At 44.4% G+C, this 17,127-nt stretch overlaps 1 protein-coding gene across 1 annotated transcript in view; it reads left to right on the top strand.

The window, feature by feature from the left end:
- The first annotated feature begins 112 nt into the window (after positions 1-112).
- The window catches only part of PPP1R14C (protein phosphatase 1 regulatory inhibitor subunit 14C), a 91,103-nt gene continuing 74,088 nt past the window's right edge, over positions 113-17,127 (top strand). The window contains exon 1 of the mRNA XM_007458750.1: positions 113-528. Within this exon, the coding sequence (XP_007458812.1) occupies positions 223-528 (306 nt within the window). The 5' untranslated portion in view covers positions 113-222. The remainder of the gene's footprint in view (positions 529-17,127) is intronic.

Here is a 17,127-nt window from a genome sequence, read left to right as displayed (position 1 = left end):
GGGGCCGCGCCCCCCGCCCCTCCCCCCCCCCGCCCTCCCCCGCCCGCGCTCCTCCCGGCTGCAGCGGCTCCTCCTCCAGAGCTCCCCGCGAGCCGGCGGCGGCGCGGAGCAGGTGCTGACGAAGCCCGCGCATGCCGCTGCCCGGCCCAAGGCGGTAGCGGCGCCGGGCGCTCCGCCCGCCCCTCCTCCGGGCCTTACTCGGTCTCCGGCGCGCACGGGGACATGTCGGTGGCGACGGGCAGCAGTGAGGCGGCCGGCGGGGCCGGCGGCGGCGGCGGCGCGCGGGTTTTCTTCCAGAGCCCCCGGGGCGGCGCCGGCGCCAGCTCGGGCTCGAGCAGCGGTTCGGGCTCCTCCCGGGAGGACTCGGCGCCCGTGGCCACGGCGTCCGCTGCCGGGCACGTTCAGCAGCAGCAGCGGCGCCACCAGCAGGGAAAAGTGACAGTGAAATACGATCGCAAAGAGCTTCGGAAGCGGCTCGTGCTAGAGGAGTGGATCGTGGAGCAGCTGGGACAGCTCTACGGCTGCGAGGTACCTGGACGCGGGACCGGGAGGGTCGGGGGCCTCCCTGGCCCCGCTGCGCAAACACAGGAATTCCCCAGGGCTCTGACTCCCTGGCGCGCAGCGCCCTGGCTCCTGGGGACCCAGGGTTGGGAGCGAGGCGCGGCGTGTTCTCTCTCCAGAGTGCCCTCTGGTGCCGGGGCGCAGCGATGGGGAAGCCCCTCCTGGGTTCGGCTGCCGGGTGCCCGGAGAGCTGGGGGCCCCCTTGATGGCCGTGCCGAGGGCTGGGTCTTGCTCGGCGCGCTGCCAGCCCCGGGCTCTTCTCGGCTCCAGCTGCAGCTCCCTGAAGTGGGGCTCGGAGGGGATCACCCCGGCTGCGCGCAAACCCACGAGAACAGCGCTCACTGCTGGGACCCTGGCAGACCCGGTTTCTGTGGAGGGGGAGCAGGGAAAAGACTGAAAGCTGCTTAACGGAGAGGAGAGGTTCTGGGGATCTAAAAGACCACCTCGGTTTCTGAAATATACAACAAAATCATAAGCTGAACGCTTTCCCTTTTCTAGCCAGCCCCGACGCACGTCTCCATAATTCGGCCTTGCATTACCAAAGCTGCACACGTTGGGCTTTGTTGAAGCACCTTTCTTTCTTCCTGCCCAGTTTCAGTTACTCCCGTTGACGGGCGCAGAATGAGAGCCTTGGGCAACCTGGAAGGGTGCCTGGGTGGAAGGAAGGGAGCCTGCGGGTGGTGTGCGGGATGCCCGGAATCGCCCAGCTCCCCCTCCGCCGCGACATTTACTTCCCACAGTTCAGGGGCTAAGCTTATAAGCAAATCTGACTGCCGCGTCAGGGAGAAATAGTTGATGTAAGGAGAAATATTTAGAATAAGCTGTAACAAAAGTATGGCAGAAAAATGACCGAAGCCAAAATGATCGCCCATGAGAGTCTTTAATAACGGTATTTGTAAATGAGGTATTCTACTTTTCTTAAGGGAGAGGAGTTTGGGAAGGGTGGAAGAATGAAGAGGGTTAATAATTAAGGATATGGTTTCTAAGTTAAAGCTAGTTTTGTGTCTATAGGGCTGTTACCCTCTACAGCAAAAATGAAAGCCAGATGAACCCACTGGTTTTCCCTCTGGTTTAGATTTCACACATTTTATGGCCTATTGTGAATACATATTTTTCTTAACATTCTCATCGCTCAAGGAAACAGCATTCTCATTACAGACTCCTGATGAATGATGGTGATATAATGAAGCTTGACTATATGACTAATGGGCTTGTAAAAATATATTGTTTCTCCAGCCCAGCTCTTATAAAAAGCCATTTTAATTGCATAAATAAAACTGGCCAAAATAGGAAGGGTTTATGGGTTTCTTTTTAAATAGGAAGTTGGCAAAACTCTTTAAAGAAACAATATATTTGATTTAGATGGGATTACTGTGGGATGGATGGATGTGCTCAGGCTTGCCTCTGTAGAATCCAATTACTTTTCACTTATTTCATACTGGTCTTTATACTCCATTTTGGGCTTGGAGAAGATTTGGGTTAATAGAGAAACTATTGTTGAAATTAACAGTGGTTTAGCAATGTTCTTTTTATGGGAGACTAAATAGATGTAGCTTGGGAAAGCGTTCCAGCCTCTCATCAGGTTGGCAAATCATATATTTTAAAGGTTCTTCTGAATAATTGGAAAAAAATGAAAGGTTGAATACTCACTGTATTAAACATGTAGGTTAGGTACCTATTTTAAAGGGTGAATATGACCTTGAATCTCTTCCTTGTACTTCTCCCATTTCAGGCCTCAACGTCTAGCAAACAGCTAGAGAGTTGAGAGGTTTTGTGGTGAAATGACACAAGATGCTATAGGCTGCCCGCATGTCATTAAAATGGGGCAAATATTCCTCGTCAAGTTGTTCTGTCATTTTAGGTTGAAGAAATATAAGTCATTGAAAGGGCTGTTGGCAATTTGTAAATACTATATTGATGCTACACCTTCACTGAATAATAAAAAGCCTGTGGACTAATAAGTAGCCACGTAAGGGATTATCTTCTGCCATCTATTTTTCCACTGGTAGGGCTCTATTTTTAGCTTCATTTCTCTGGTCTGGTAGCCTTTCCTTGCTGATAGCTTCAAGTATTTCAGCCTCTGGTTTGTGAATCGAGAAGGACCTACCTGGCTTGTAGCTCTGAATCTCATGACTATGAAGGTTAGGAAATGTCCTTTTTTACACTTAAAATTGGTAATGTCTCCAAATGTTTAGCCTGTGAAATTGACACGGAAAGCCAGCTTGCCAGACTTCGAACCAGCCAGAGGCCTGAGCTATCTGCCAGGTTGTGGGTCTTCCAGATGAATGTGTATTTAATTTCAGAAGAACTTGCATCAGGCAGGTCAGCAGTTAGATGACTTGTCCTTTTCAGAATAGAAAATAGTGGTCTTTTAGAGTGGCATAAAGTATGATATTTAAAATTAGAAAGGAGTGGGAGAGAAGAAATACACAGAATAACTTCCTGGCTATGGTTTTATCTAGAAGTTTTCAGTGGCCAATCGGTTTTATACAGAGAATAATACAAAGACAGAATTTATGGAGTACTTATATTACGCACTGCGTGTTGTTCCAGGCACTGATTCATTTAGTCATTACAGCAACCCATATGAAGAGAGTGCTGTTATCACCTCTGTTCTACAGATGAGGTAACTGAGACACAGAGGGATTAAGAGGCTTTCCCAAGTTCACATAGCTGGTGAATGTCACTGGGTGAGGTGGGGTAAGAACCCAGCAGTGTGGCTCTGGTCCATGTTCTAAGCACCGAGCCTGCTTATAACTCTGCAGGGTCCTGTGCAAGAGAACAGATGGAGGCCCTCATAGCATGTGTCGAAATGTTTAAAAGTTATGAATCAAGGTAATGAGCATTTATATATATTCTATCCTCCTACCTTGGCAAAGATATCTTCATAATGGCCTGGAAAGCTAGGCTTGAACTTTGAATTCTCAGATTTCCCAGAGCTCATAGCTGGTTGGGAGAATCTTCCCCTGGGCCAGGACCTGCTTCCCTCGGTTCTTCACCTGTGATACCTTCAATGAGGTAGAGGGCATCATGTCCACTTGCATGTCCAGTCTGTCCACACCCTTTGTCCCCCCTCTAACTGTGCCTCTGTCTCCAACCAGTGGCAAAGTCCCCCTTTGGGAGGCCAGACCTGGAAGGAGCCTGTTCATGCCCTGGAAGTGTCCTGGTATTTGATCAGGGAATTCTGGGGACAGAGTGTAGGCTAAAACCAGATGGAGGGATACCGGCTCTGGATGGGTAAGTCCACCTGGTCCCAGGAACTCTGCAGGAAGATGAGTGGGGCCCAGGGCTGTGGCCCCTCCTACACAGTCTAAGGGTGGTATTGTTAAACACCACATCGTACATACAGCAGAAACTAACACAACATTGTAAAGCAACTATACACCAATACAAATTAATAACCCCCGCCCCCCACATCATACAGCCTTTTGGATACATAAATAAATGTCTTTATAGATTCTAAAATGATTATTTACATTTATAGTTATTTTCCATTTCATCTTCTTGTACAGTTAGTTACATTTTCACCTAGGAATTTGCTTATAACAGAACTGCTAGGTTAAATCTACATCCACATACATGTAAGAATTTCTGTTTTAAGACATTTTCATATCTCTCCCAAACCCTGATAGTTTTTAAGAGCATTTGATATCTGGCATAGTGTCTACTTTGACGAGTATTGCAAGAGGACTTAACTGGATAAGTCATGTCAATTTTTCCCATCTTGCCCAGCATCAAGATAACATCTGTACTTCCAGTTTTGCAGTTTGATTTGCTTTGGAAATAAAAGCCTGTTGTTAACCTCGGATTACTGAAACGCCTGCAGCAGCCTAGCCATGAACAGACTTGTACACTGAGAGTATCTCCTGGGTTATCCTGAATGTCCATTTAGGGGGGCTTTCCTGTTGCTGCAGCTGTCTACATTTTAAAAAGTGGTTTCTGGCACATTACACTTTTTCATCTTCCCTTACTCCCTACCATCCTCATTCTGTAAGTCAGTGGTTCTCAAAATTTTTTGATTGTGGCCCTAGAAAGAAACACTCTTGCTGCCTGATACATACACTGACACATGGATGGATGAAAACAGAGATTCACAAAGCGCCACTTAATGTTACCATGTACGTGAAAGAAAAATTACAAAGTTAATATAAAATATGACTTTATTAATGTTGAAATACAATATTCTGTTCTATTTAATTTACCACAATTGCTGGTTGTGACCCTCTAAATTGATTTCATAACACATTTTGGGGTTGTAGCCTGCCATTAAAAAAATACTGCTCCTGAAGGGGAAAAGCTTAAACATATATGAGATAATTAGCTAAAATTTATTGAGTGCTTTCTGTGTATCAGGTATGGTTCATGGAATCCTAGTAACAACCTCTGATATTCCCATTTCATGGATGTGGAAACTGAGGCACAGAGAAGTCAAGAAGTTGCCCCAGGCCCCTCAGCTGGGACACAGCAGAGCAGGGCTGTGTCCAGAAAGTCAGCTGTACCTTAATCATTGCTTCTTGAGGTGGGGCATGTCGGGGGACACCAGTGTCCGTGGATTTGTTCTTGGATCAGTCCTCCTGTTTTTAGTTCAGGTCGTTGCTTTGTTCTAGATTCCTACTCTGCAACACCAAATTAGCCTGCTTTGCTGCTTTGTTAGTCCCTCAGCTGGAAGGTAGAAAGTGCTGTCTAGAAGATGGTTTGTGGATTATGTGGCGAATCCCCATTTGTGTAGGTATTTGAGAATGAGTAGACTTTTAAACCAAACTGCTTAAAAAAAAAAAAACTCCATAAACTCAATCTGTAAAATATTAAGGAATAAATTAAACATGTTAAAAGTCCATGAACAAAAGAATTCTAAATTGCCAAAGGATGAAATGAAAACTGTACTTAACAGGTTTCCCTTTGGAACAATGGTTAGGGAAATTTGGTGTGGAGGCAGTGATTAAAAGAGTAAATGCTTCGAAGCGAGGTGAACCTGAAAGGTACATTGGCCCCAGCATTTAGTAGTGCTTAGAGACTGGGCAATTTCCTTAACCTCTCTGAGCCCCACTTTCCCCCTGCGTTTAAGGGAATAGTCCTGGCCCCTTTGTGGTGGTGTTATGAGGACCAAATGGGTCAGACCGTGGAGCTGGACCTTAGTCGGTGTTGTAGTTTGAATCATAACCAGCCACTAACTGTTGGTCGTTCTCTGTGATGTGGGAGAGCAGGAGGGGGGAAGAAAAAAGAAGTATTCACACCTATTTGGCAGTAGAATTTGGAGACGGATGTGAGGTCAGAGGCGTTGGTGTATTTTTGAACTTGAACATGAGCAAATATTCGCTCTGTCATTCCCTTTTTTCCTAGAGCCTTCCTCATTCTGGAAGTTCCTGTGGATTTTCATATAAGTGGAGAGAAGTTAGGCATCAACAATTTGAAGGCAGGATTGGTCTTAATTTTCTTTCTCTGTGTTCCTTGTAGGGCACAGTTCTTCGGCCCTTAAGCCTTTATTTGAGTGAATGAAAAAAGGTCAACCTTCCGAAAGCCTTTTAAAAATCATTGATCTTTTAGTACCGGCTTATTTGGTGGTGCTCCTTTATCATACTCATGGCTATGGAAAAAAAACTGATGCAGGGTTTGGTTACAATCATCTGTATCAAGCTCTTGCATCATTACTGTTTTATTTCAGCATTTTTGGATATACACCTACCTCCATTGACCTATTTGCTCAAAACAGGAATTTAAAGACAGTCGTCGCAGCTAATTGATTTTTAAGCTTAGACTGAGAGAATTCTTTTGAAAATTGAATCTTCCTCATGTCTCCCGTCCACTCTTTTCCTTTGCTTCTACTGTTCCCCTTGCCACACTAGCCTACCTGCCCTTCTCATCTCTGACACCTGTTTGTTTCCAGTATCTTCCGTTTTTCTCTCACCTTTGAAACAACCTGGCTTCATAGGGTACCCTTGGCCAGCTCATAATCTACTCAAAGACATCATCTCTTTCTAGATGGAGGGAACAACTGAGTCTGTTTCATTTTCCATGTGGTGTGTGCACCATGTGCATAATTGCATTTTGTAGTTTACTCTCTTGACTCCCGTTTCCTGCACTTGTCTATTTCAAACCTTCACCTGTCTTTTAAAAAAATCATTATTATTATTATTATTTTTTATTTTGTTTTTGGCTGTGTTGGGTCTTCGTTGCTGCACACGGGCTTTCTCTAGTTGCGGCAAGCGGGGTCTACTCTTCGATGCGGTGTGCGGGCTTCTCATTGTGGTGGCTTCTCATTGCGGTGGCTTCTCTTGTCGTGGAGCCCGAGCTCTAGATGCGCGGGCTTCAGTAGTTGTGGCTCGCGGGCTCTAGAGCGCAGGCTCAGTAGTTGTGGCACACAGGCTTAGTTGCTCCACGGCATGTGGGATCTTCCCGGACCAGGGCTTGAACCCGTGTCCCCTGCGTTGGCAGGCGGATTCTTAACCACTGCGCCACCAGGGAAGTCCCTACCTGTCTTTTCAAGGCATCCTTTCTGTTACCTGCCCTACCCCTTGCAGCCTCCCACTGTTCTAGCCAATCCATCTACCCTCCCAGGCACTTCCTTCTCTTAATTACCTTCCTACCTGGGCTGCTTTTCAACCTCCTCCTTTCACCCCAGCACATACACAAGTTGCAATGTTTCTTTCTCTTACCAACAACCTCCTACCACAAAAATGCTTCCCTTTCTCAATCCTGTACTCCCTCTGGTTGCTGCCCTATCTTCTTCCCTTACTATTTTTCTAGATCTTTCTCCCCCCATGACACCCACTGTTTATCCACTGCAATCTGATGTTGGCTCCTCCCATGGCTTCCCTGAGGATCTTCTTGCTTTTCAGTCCAGTGGTTTGTTTGGGTCTTTACTGGACCTTCTGAGGCATTAGGTGCCCTTCACCATTTCCTAGGGAAGCCTTTGAGCAGTCCTCTCCTGGCTCTCACCCTAATCTCTAGCTACCCTTCCAGCCTCCTTTCTGGCTTTTCGTCCTCTGCCCGCCTCTTCAGTGCTGTCACACTGGCTCTGTCTTTGGGCCTCTGCTCTATTCTTTCCATTTTTTTCCCCACTCCTGCATCCTCTTTCTGGTTGATATGAATACTCCTGTGGCTTCAGTTGCTGTCCATATGCTGACAGCTCTTCAATCTGTATATTTAGCCCTGATCTGTTTTCTGAGTACCAGACATACTCAGATGCCCTGTGGGGACCTCAGCTTTAGCTGCTCTGAAACTGAGTTTCTCATTTTCCTCTGCAGCCTGCCCCCCTTCCTCAGTTCCCTGGGTGAATGGTAGGCACGCTGTCCACGGGTGTCCCAGCCAAGAATATGCTGGCATCCTCCTCTGACCTCTCCCTGCGGGTCACATCCAGCAGTCAGGAGGTCTTGTGGACGCCTCCTTAGAGCTCTGGAATCTGATTCTTTGGCTTCTCACTGCCACCGCTTTAGTCCAGCACCGTATAATTTCTCACCTGTATTATAGAAGAGACACTTTGGTCTCATGTCCCTCAAATTACTGCTCCTACTAGCACTGGGACTACTACCAGCCCTCTACTACTGCTGCTGTTACTGCTACCTCTGCTACTCAAGTAGCTCTCCGTCGAGGGCCAGGTGATTTATACATTTGAGCTCCTCCAGTCGATCCTGACAGTAACTGTATGAGGTGGGCGGTATCATCTTAATTTCTTCTCCTTATAGAGGAAGAAACTGAGGTCAGAGAAGTTGTTCCTTGTGCTTGTCCAAGGTCACGCTGACTCCCAAAGTCACATAGCCTCGATGCTACCATGGCTCCCAGCAGCTGCATTTATTAAGTTCTTACTGCACAACCCGTCCTTTCTGAGCCCTCGTGCATTCCCTACAGTAACTCTGCAAGGGAGGTAGAGAGACTGAGGTACAGAGAGCTTGAGCGACAGGTCCCAGTCAGAGGCCACGTGATTCTCAAGTGGCAGAGGCCGGAGCGAAGCCCTGTCTCTGGTTCCTGGGCTGGGGTCTCCTCTGGTCCTTCGTCTCCAGCTCTCCCTCACCACGGGAGCTTCAGAGCCCCCTCCACACGGCCGGCTGGAGTGCTTCTAAACTCCTGACCGGATCTAGTCCCTCCCCACAGCCTTCAGGATATGGCCTGCGGCAAGGCTCAGGGCTCCGCTGCTGCCCCCTCTCTGGTCTCATCTCCTTCCCCGCCCCCCCACCCTTGCTTCTTCAGTTATCAACCGAGGTCCTAGTGTAGGTCAGGCAGGAACCCCTTCCCGTTTGTCTCCCTCTGCCAGAATCACCTCTCCCTCCCTCCTCCTCACCTGCCTACCTCTTAACCTGCTCTCCCCCAGCAAACCTGTCACAGGTGTCGTCACTGGCAGGCTGGCTGATAGGCCTTTGCTGGCTTGTGCTCACCCCTGTCTCGGCACCTTTCTATAATCCTGTCTCCTGCAGCTTCTGAGGGCAAAATCTTGTGGTCCCTGCAGCCCTAGTGGCCTCTTGCATCCTGGCTGCACTCAGGGGTCCAGGACCTGGCTGTCAAGTGAGTGACGCAGAAACTGGTCCCCTAGACCACATGGCAGCATCTTCCGGTGCCGTGCATTTCAGAAATACATACCCCAGATTAAGTGCGTTAATGTAATTTGGCTCTGCCTGTATTAAAAATCTGCTCTTCATGGGACTTCCTTGGCAGTCCAGTGGTTAAGACCCCGAACTTCCACTGCAGGGAGCGCGGGTTTGATCCCTGGTTGGGGAACTAAGATCCCGCATGCTGCACGCAGTGCAGCCAAAAAAAAAAAAAATCTGCTCTTCTGTCGTTGACCTGAAGTTTCAGTTCTTTTTCATGCTTAGGAATTATATACATGTGGTTTGTTTTTTTTTTTTTGGTACATGGGCCTCTCACTGTTGTGGTCTCTCCCATTGCGGAGCACAGGCTCTGGATGCGCAGGCTCAGCAGCCATGGCTCCACGGCATGTGGGATCCTCCCAGACCGGGGCACAAACCCGTGTCCCCTGCATCGGCAGGCGGACTCTCAACCACTGCGCCACCAGGGAAGCCCCTACATGTGGTTTTTTGAAACTGTGAGCTAAAAGGACATTATGATGGAATAAGGCACAGATGCCCGGGTGATGAAAGTCTTCAAAGGAAGTAATCACACATTACTGCCATGCTTTTCTGTAATTTTAACTTTTCAGTATGTACAAGAATATTATTTTGTTTGTACAATAATCGTTCATTTCTTTGGAAGTGGAGTTGCTTGCTGTGCTGGGAAGGGGTGAGGGCTTTTCCATTAGAAGATAAGATTCGGAGCAACAGGCTCACACAAGTCTTGATAGAACAAGGAATGAAAGCCAGGATTCCTGCCTCTGCTTAAAAGTTCGGGCCAATAAATTCTCACCAGATTTTTCTTAGTCACCACTGGCATTTTGGAAATCTGTTCCACTGTGTAAAAGCTTAGAAAAAAGAAGAGACCAGAGTGTGAATTAGTTTGTAAAGCGTCACTTTATGGTTGAGGAAAAAATGGTCACAGAAGGGCTTTTCCTTTTTGAAAGAATCCTTAGGTCAAGCTGTGGAAAGACCTGTGGAGGGAAGGAATATTCATTTATTCCAACAGATATTTACATAGATGGGGAAAGAGGAAGAAGATGCCTTCATCCATTTAAACTGTATAAGAGAAAAAGAGAAAGTAAAGGAGCCCTTCCTGTTATAGGGGAAGAATGGAGGTGTCCATATGATTGGAAGCCCTTTGAGGGTGGCAACTATTTCCTGTTCACGGTTGTATTAGTGTTTTCAATACATTTATTTACCACATAGTGGTTACGTATTTCTTCCTTTACTCAAAGCCTGTTTTCGGGAAAGGTTATCTTAAATTCATTGACATTATAATGTAAATGACTAAAAACACTTTATCGTTGGTGTTAATAGGAAGTAAGGTCTTAAGTAAGAGAAAGTCGTCACTTAATAGCTGAACTTCAGGAGTGAATACACAGGGCAGGCTGTATCATTTGTGGGCTGTGGGACCATGTTGGCATCTATGAGATCTGTGACTCGAAACGTGTCCCCAATATGATGTGGTGGGAAGGGTCCTGGCCTCAGTTCTAGCAGGGCTGCCACTTACCAGCCAGATGACCTTGGCAAGCAAGTCATTTTCACATAGGCTTTTGTTTTCAGGTTTTCTTTCCTCATCTAAAAAAAAAAAAAGAGGGAAGTCTAGGGCTTTCAAGCTCTGATCTTTATAGAGATTCTATAATAAAGCTGACCGTGCATTGGAGAAAATGAGATTTATTAAAGAGAGGGTGATATTTAAAGCAGTAATAGAGGGTCTTTCCTCTCAAGGCAAACCTGAGACAGACTAGTTCACCAAAGAATCATCTGATTTACATAGTCATTTCAGTAGCTCAAGTGAGTGTCTCCAACCTTCTCTTGCATGATGTCTTAGGTGATGCCACTTGGCCGGGAAGGATCCAGCTGAAAAGCCTTTTTAAAAAAAACCCTCTTTCCCCCTCCAGCACTTCCTCCCCACTGTTGATTTCCAAGTTAAATCTGAAATCTAACAGTGCAGATACTCAGAGCTACCCTATCTGCCTATTGTTTTTTTTTGTTTTTTGTTTTTGCATTTAATTGGGTTAACCTTTAAGAAGAGCTGGCATATTTGACTTAAAGCTTTTAGGCATATAAGTTATAATATTGCCTGTTGGAGCCCTTTCCTGTTATTTGTCCATTATCTTGGCAGCTTATAATTAACTGATGGTGGTATTTATTTTAACTTGAGGAAGATTTGTGTTGAGATATAAATGAGCATCTGAGAGAGAAAAGTGCAGCAGCTTTAGGAAATAAATTTTTAAAAAGGCAAAGAGTACAAATTAGCCTAAATAAGAGTCTGAATAAATCTGTACTAAACAAATTAATTTTCACTGGGGAATTTATTCCTGAAATGTCACTTTATAGTTAGTTTTAGAACATGATGGGATAGAAAAAAGAAAGTAAGAGTTTTCATAGGCAGTTCCGGTAGGAAGTGAAAAGCAGAATTGATTGATCTTTATAATATTTGTTTATTTTGTTTCATGATAGAATCCATAAAGCACCGTCAGATAATCCCATTCATCCACACAAAAGCTCTGTGATGTAAGTAGTTATCCTATTTTTAAAATGTGAAAATTGAGACTCAGAGGCGCTTAATAACATGCCCACGTTGAAATTGCCAGTAAGAAGAAAAGGAAGACTCAGAGCTGGAAACCGGTCTTGGAAACCACGAACATCAGTTTCACCTTCACCCCCCGATCATTTCCATGTATTCTAGCATTTTTGACCGATACACTGGGCAAGGCTTTTCTGCTTAATTTATTTGACATATTTTCAAATATACTGCATCTTAGTTGAACAATTTACAGTATTCTGTTATTTTTTAGATGAACCATTTACAGGATTCAGCTGTTTCTTTAGAAAAATTCGAATCTATTAGTTCTCAAGTATACATCACAGTTGAGTGTGCTACTTATTTCTGATTGCCAGGTTTGCGTGAGCAGTTAGTATTGGAGTCCTTATGTTCTCTATCCACTTAGATGGAATTTTGAGGTAAAAAGTTGGAAAGTCACTTTAAATAAGCCATTTTATCCTACATGTTTGAAAGTACCAAATATTACCTTTGACATGGCTGAAGTAAAGAAATAATGCTTCTTCTAAATAAAATGTGAAAAACCCTTAACAACATCCTTTGCTTCTCTGCCTAAGGATGTTTTTGTCCTGAGCTGCTATGGTCCACCATCTATTAATATCTTTTATGTTTTCTGTGTCAGTAGTACAGCTGACAGAGCTGCTTCATTAGTTTCTGCAAATGTTAATGGAATCAAATCTGTTTCAAGCCAAGCAGGTAAGATGTTGAGTTTTCGGATTGGTAAGGATAGCTTTTCTGCTTAGTTCTTATGAGCTAATACTCCACCTAACAATTCTAACTAGTCAACTGGTTTTTCTCCTGTTTGTGATGGGGTGTGGAAGCTCTCTAACAAGTCGGAAGAAAGTGAGTCATTGATTTGGTGCTAAAACATGATTATGCTTGCTATAATGAAAACACGCTACAGATATTACAACTAAAAAAAAAACATGTACTATCTCTGGTAGACAAGGGCCTTTTGTTAAGCTAAAATATTCCATTTCTTCATCAAACCCCAGATGGTTCAGTATTTAGTAAGCTTATGCCAGAAGCAGTTTATATGGATGGATGTTTAGATAGTGAAAGTGTGTGTGTGTGTGTGTGTGTTTATGTGTGTGTGTGTGTGTGTGTGTGTATCTAGGTAAACAGACAGACCATCACCCAAACTAGCCTGAGTCTTTAAAAGCATTTAGTTGCCAGTCATGTCTCAAACTTCTGCAATATTCCCATGTTAAATTTCAGAGAGCGATAGTGGGCTGCATTTAATATGTGGAAGATCCTTGGGTTGAGTTAACTCATTATTCTGAAGAAGAAAATGAGGAACTAATTTATTTAGTCTTGACACCTTACTATAAATTGCCTTTGCATAAAGCAATTTAAAACAATCAAGGAGGGCAAAGAATGAGATACAGAGAACATACAAAACAGTAAAGTGAAATCCAAATTCTCAAGCCAGTTGTTATGACTAAGACACTGACCCCCTCGGCTGCCTCCGCGGATGCAAGGCCGACCTCTGAGCAGTCCTGAAGGGCCTGAGTGTGGACCTGGCCTTCCTCCCAAGGAATGCAGGCTATCTTTTCCATTTCACTAACCAAACAAAACTGAAGAGTTTTTAAAGACGGCTTTTTACTGGTGATAGGAAATAGGTTGTCTCATCTCAAGCTCCCTACTGGTTGGGATCACGGTTCTTTTTCCATCCTTTATGCCGGGATGGGTAGGAGTGGGCGTGGTCTTCCAGAAGGAGGAGGCAGGCTTCCCCGACCCGCCTTTATTTGCAGACTGGGTGTGAGCCGTCATTCTTGGCTTCCTTTAATTTACCCCTTTAAATGATAGAGCCCTCTCGGGGATGTTTGGAGGGTTAATAAGGTTAAAAATCATCCCAGGAAAAGTCAAGGATACTTATGAAAGTACTACTAGCAACATCTGTGATCTTTTTTTCCACAGTTAATTCTGCCTTGTTAATACATATATTCGAATGAAAGGTACGTCCATTGGTCAAAAAGAGGGAAGAGGCTTTTGGAGTTCTTTTTTTTCTTTGGTACGCGGGCCTCTCACTGTTGTGGCCTCTCCCATTGCGGAGCACAGGCTCCGGACGCGCAGGCTCAGCGGCCATGGCTCACGGGCCCAGCCGCTCTGCGGCATGTGGGATCTTCCCGGCCCGGGGCACGAGCCCGCGTCCCCTGTATCGCCAGGCGGACTCTCAACCACTGCTCCATCATGGAGGCCCTGGAGTTTTTTTGTTCTGAATAATTTTTGGTGGAGTTTACACCTTGATTGAAAATTTTGGTCAAACACCAGGTTTTGTGGATATAGAATAATCTAGTTAGTGTCCCAATGAAAAGTCTTCTTGTTGGGTTGCTTCAAGAAAATTAACTTTTTAATTCAAGAGAATTATCACATTTGAGTTAAGTGATAATGTTAACGTGCATTCTGGATACAAATCGTTTTCATAGGATGTCTTTGTGCTTAGAAAAAAGACTGCAAAGATATAATAAAAAGTGCTTTTTAGTATCATTATGGGTACTTTTAATTTTATTTATGCTTTGTACAATGAATGTGTATTCCTTTCATAAGAGAAATCTAAGTTATTTAGAAAAAGAGGTTGGGGTGCGTATCCTGCTCTGCTGTCATCGTAAGAAAAGGCTTCCTTTCTCTTCCATGATCAATCTCTCTCCTGTCACAGGGCTTGATAATGTTCAGAGCAACTTTTGGGGTGTTTTGCCTTCTCAGGCAGTTTTTTTTTTTTTCAGTACGCGGGCCTCTCACTGTTGTGGCCTCTCCCGTTGCGGAGAGTGGGCTCCGGACGCACGGGCTCAGCGGCCATGGCTCACGGGCCCAGCTGCTCCGCGTTATGTGGGATCTTCCCGGACCGGGACACGAACCCATGTCCCCTGCATCGGCAGGCGGACTCCCAACCACTGCGCCACCAGGGAAGCCCAGTTTTTTTTTAATTGCCCGCATTTTTGCCCGCATTTTATCACCTTCTGCTCCCCTCAGCCCACTGCTGTGTCACTGTCTCTCCTCTCCACCCAGAGGGCTTATGCCCTTCAGGTTGGTGAGACCCTCGTGCCCATCTCAGTTCTCGTCTTTTGTGCTCTCAGCAGTGTTTTTTTGGTTTCTTTTAAAATAAATTTATTTATCTCAGACCATAGTTGGAATCCTGGGCATTTTCTCTTCTTTTTTTGCATGTTTGAATTTTATTTTATTTATTTTTTTATACACCAGGTTCTTTTTAGTTATCCATTTTGTACATATTAGTGTATATATGTCAATCCCAGTCTCCCAATTCATCCCACCACCCCCCTCAGCAGTGTTTGCCCTGCTTTCTGAAGCCACTCTATCCATTATCCATCCATCAGCCATCTTGCCTTCCATCCATCCTCCCATCAGCCATTGTGCCATCAATCTGTCCCTGTCTCCAATACCCATCCATCAGTCCTTGCAACCACTTTCTGTTGGGCCCACTTACTTTTCTTTTAACAAATAAACTTTATTTTTTTATTTTTTATAAACTTTATTTTTTTAGATGGCTTTAGATTTACAGAAAAACTACAAAGACTGTACTCCATGTACTCTGTGACCAGTTTTACCTATTAGCAACACCGTAAATTACTATGGTAAATTTGTTATAATTAATGAACCAATATAGATACATGATTTTAACGAAAATCCACACTTTATTTAGCTTCCTTGGTTTTTATCCAGGGTCTTTTTTCTGTTCCAGGGTTCTGTCCAAGATACCACGTTACATTTAGCTGTCATGTCTCCTTAGACGCCTCTTGGCTGTGACGGTTTTTTAGGCTCTCCTGTTTTTCATAACCTTGACAGTTGTGTGAAGTGCTGTTAGGTATTTTGTAGAAATGCTCTGCAAATGGGATTTGTCTGATGTTTTTCTCATAATCAAACTGGGATTATGGGTTTTGGGGAGGAAGGCCACAGAGGTAAAGGGCAGTTCTCATCACAACCTGTCAAGGGGCATCCTATCAACAGGACTTATCACTGTTGATGCTGGCCTTGACCACCTGGCTGGCGTGGTGCCTGTCAGGTTCCTTCACAGTAAAGTTACTCCCTCTCCAGCTTTCTATACTGTATTCTTTGGAAGGAAATCACTATGTGCAGTCCCTACCCAAGGAATGGGGAGTTATGCTCCAACTCCTTATATTTCTATATGATTTATATGGAATTCTTCTGCATGGGGCATTTGTCTCCTCTCCCCCATTTGTTTATTTAGTCAATAATTTATTTAAATCAATATGGACTTGTGGATATTTATTATGTACTTTGGGTTAAAATTCAATGCTGCTGTATTTATTTGTTGATCGAATTGTTTCAACTTTGGGAGCTATTTCAGTTGGCTCCTTTGTATGTTTGACATAGTCCCATCATTGTGTGTGTGTGTGTGTGTGTGTGTGTGTGTGTGTGTGTGTGTGTGTTTAATACTTTCTGATGCTACAAGGTGTTCCAGGTTCATCTTGTATATTTTTTGCCCCAGGCATAGAATCAGCCATTTCTCCAAGGAGATCTGGTTCCTTTTATTGGAGAATGGTATCAGAAACCAAGACATGGATGATAGGTGTGCTTGTTGCTACTGGGGTGTCATTGTTTCTAGGGTCTGTCAGAGTAAGGAAATGTATGTGTGTATACTAACCTGTGTATATACATATATCTGTAAATATTTATATATGTAGCCATCAGTATCTATATTAAGTGAAACATGAGTTCAAGATGATGTCTCCAGCTCAAATCCATTACCACGTGAATTATTCTAGCCTCTTTCTCTTGCTCATCTGTAAATTCTCACTCCATCAGTAAGAAACCTGAGGTTCCCACCACCTGCCATCTATTCACTTAATTGTTTGATTGTGGCATACAGGTACAGTAGCATCGGAATTAACCCATACCCCTGTGGGAAACAACTTTATCAACTAGAGTGCTTACGCGCAATTCACTTGCATTTAGTCTTACAGACTCTATTCATTTCCCGTTACTTAGATCAGCACCTTTTCCCCATACCTCTTTCAGTGAGGTTGTTTCATACATTTGTAATATAGTCAGATTGTTTTATCATATTCCGCATTCCATTTTGGGATACCTCAGTCTCTTAAATGATTTTTTTTTAATTTGCATACATATTCTTTGTGCTGTAAAGTTCATGTGCCTTGACAAACACATGATGTCACGTATCCACCCTTACAGTATCATATAGAATAGTTTCATCACGCTAAAAAAAACCTCCTGTGCTTTACTCATCCAACCTTCCCTACTTCCCCCTGAGCCCCTGACAACCACTGATCTTTTTACCATTGCCGTAGTTTTGCCTTTTCTAGAATGTCATACAATTGGAACCATGTAATATGTAACCTTTTTAGACTGTCTTCTTTCACTTAGCAACACGCGTTTAAGATTCATCTATGTCTCTTCATGACTTGATAGCCCATTTCTTTTTTTTTTTTTTTTTTGCGG

Source organism: Lipotes vexillifer, unplaced genomic scaffold, assembly GCF_000442215.2.
Source record: "Lipotes vexillifer unplaced genomic scaffold, Lipotes_vexillifer_v1.1 scaffold639, whole genome shotgun sequence".
NCBI classification, from domain to species: Eukaryota; Metazoa; Chordata; class Mammalia; order Artiodactyla; family Lipotidae; genus Lipotes; species Lipotes vexillifer.
Note: the sequence above shows the minus strand (reverse complement) of the source record. Positions and strands in the feature narration are given on the sequence as shown.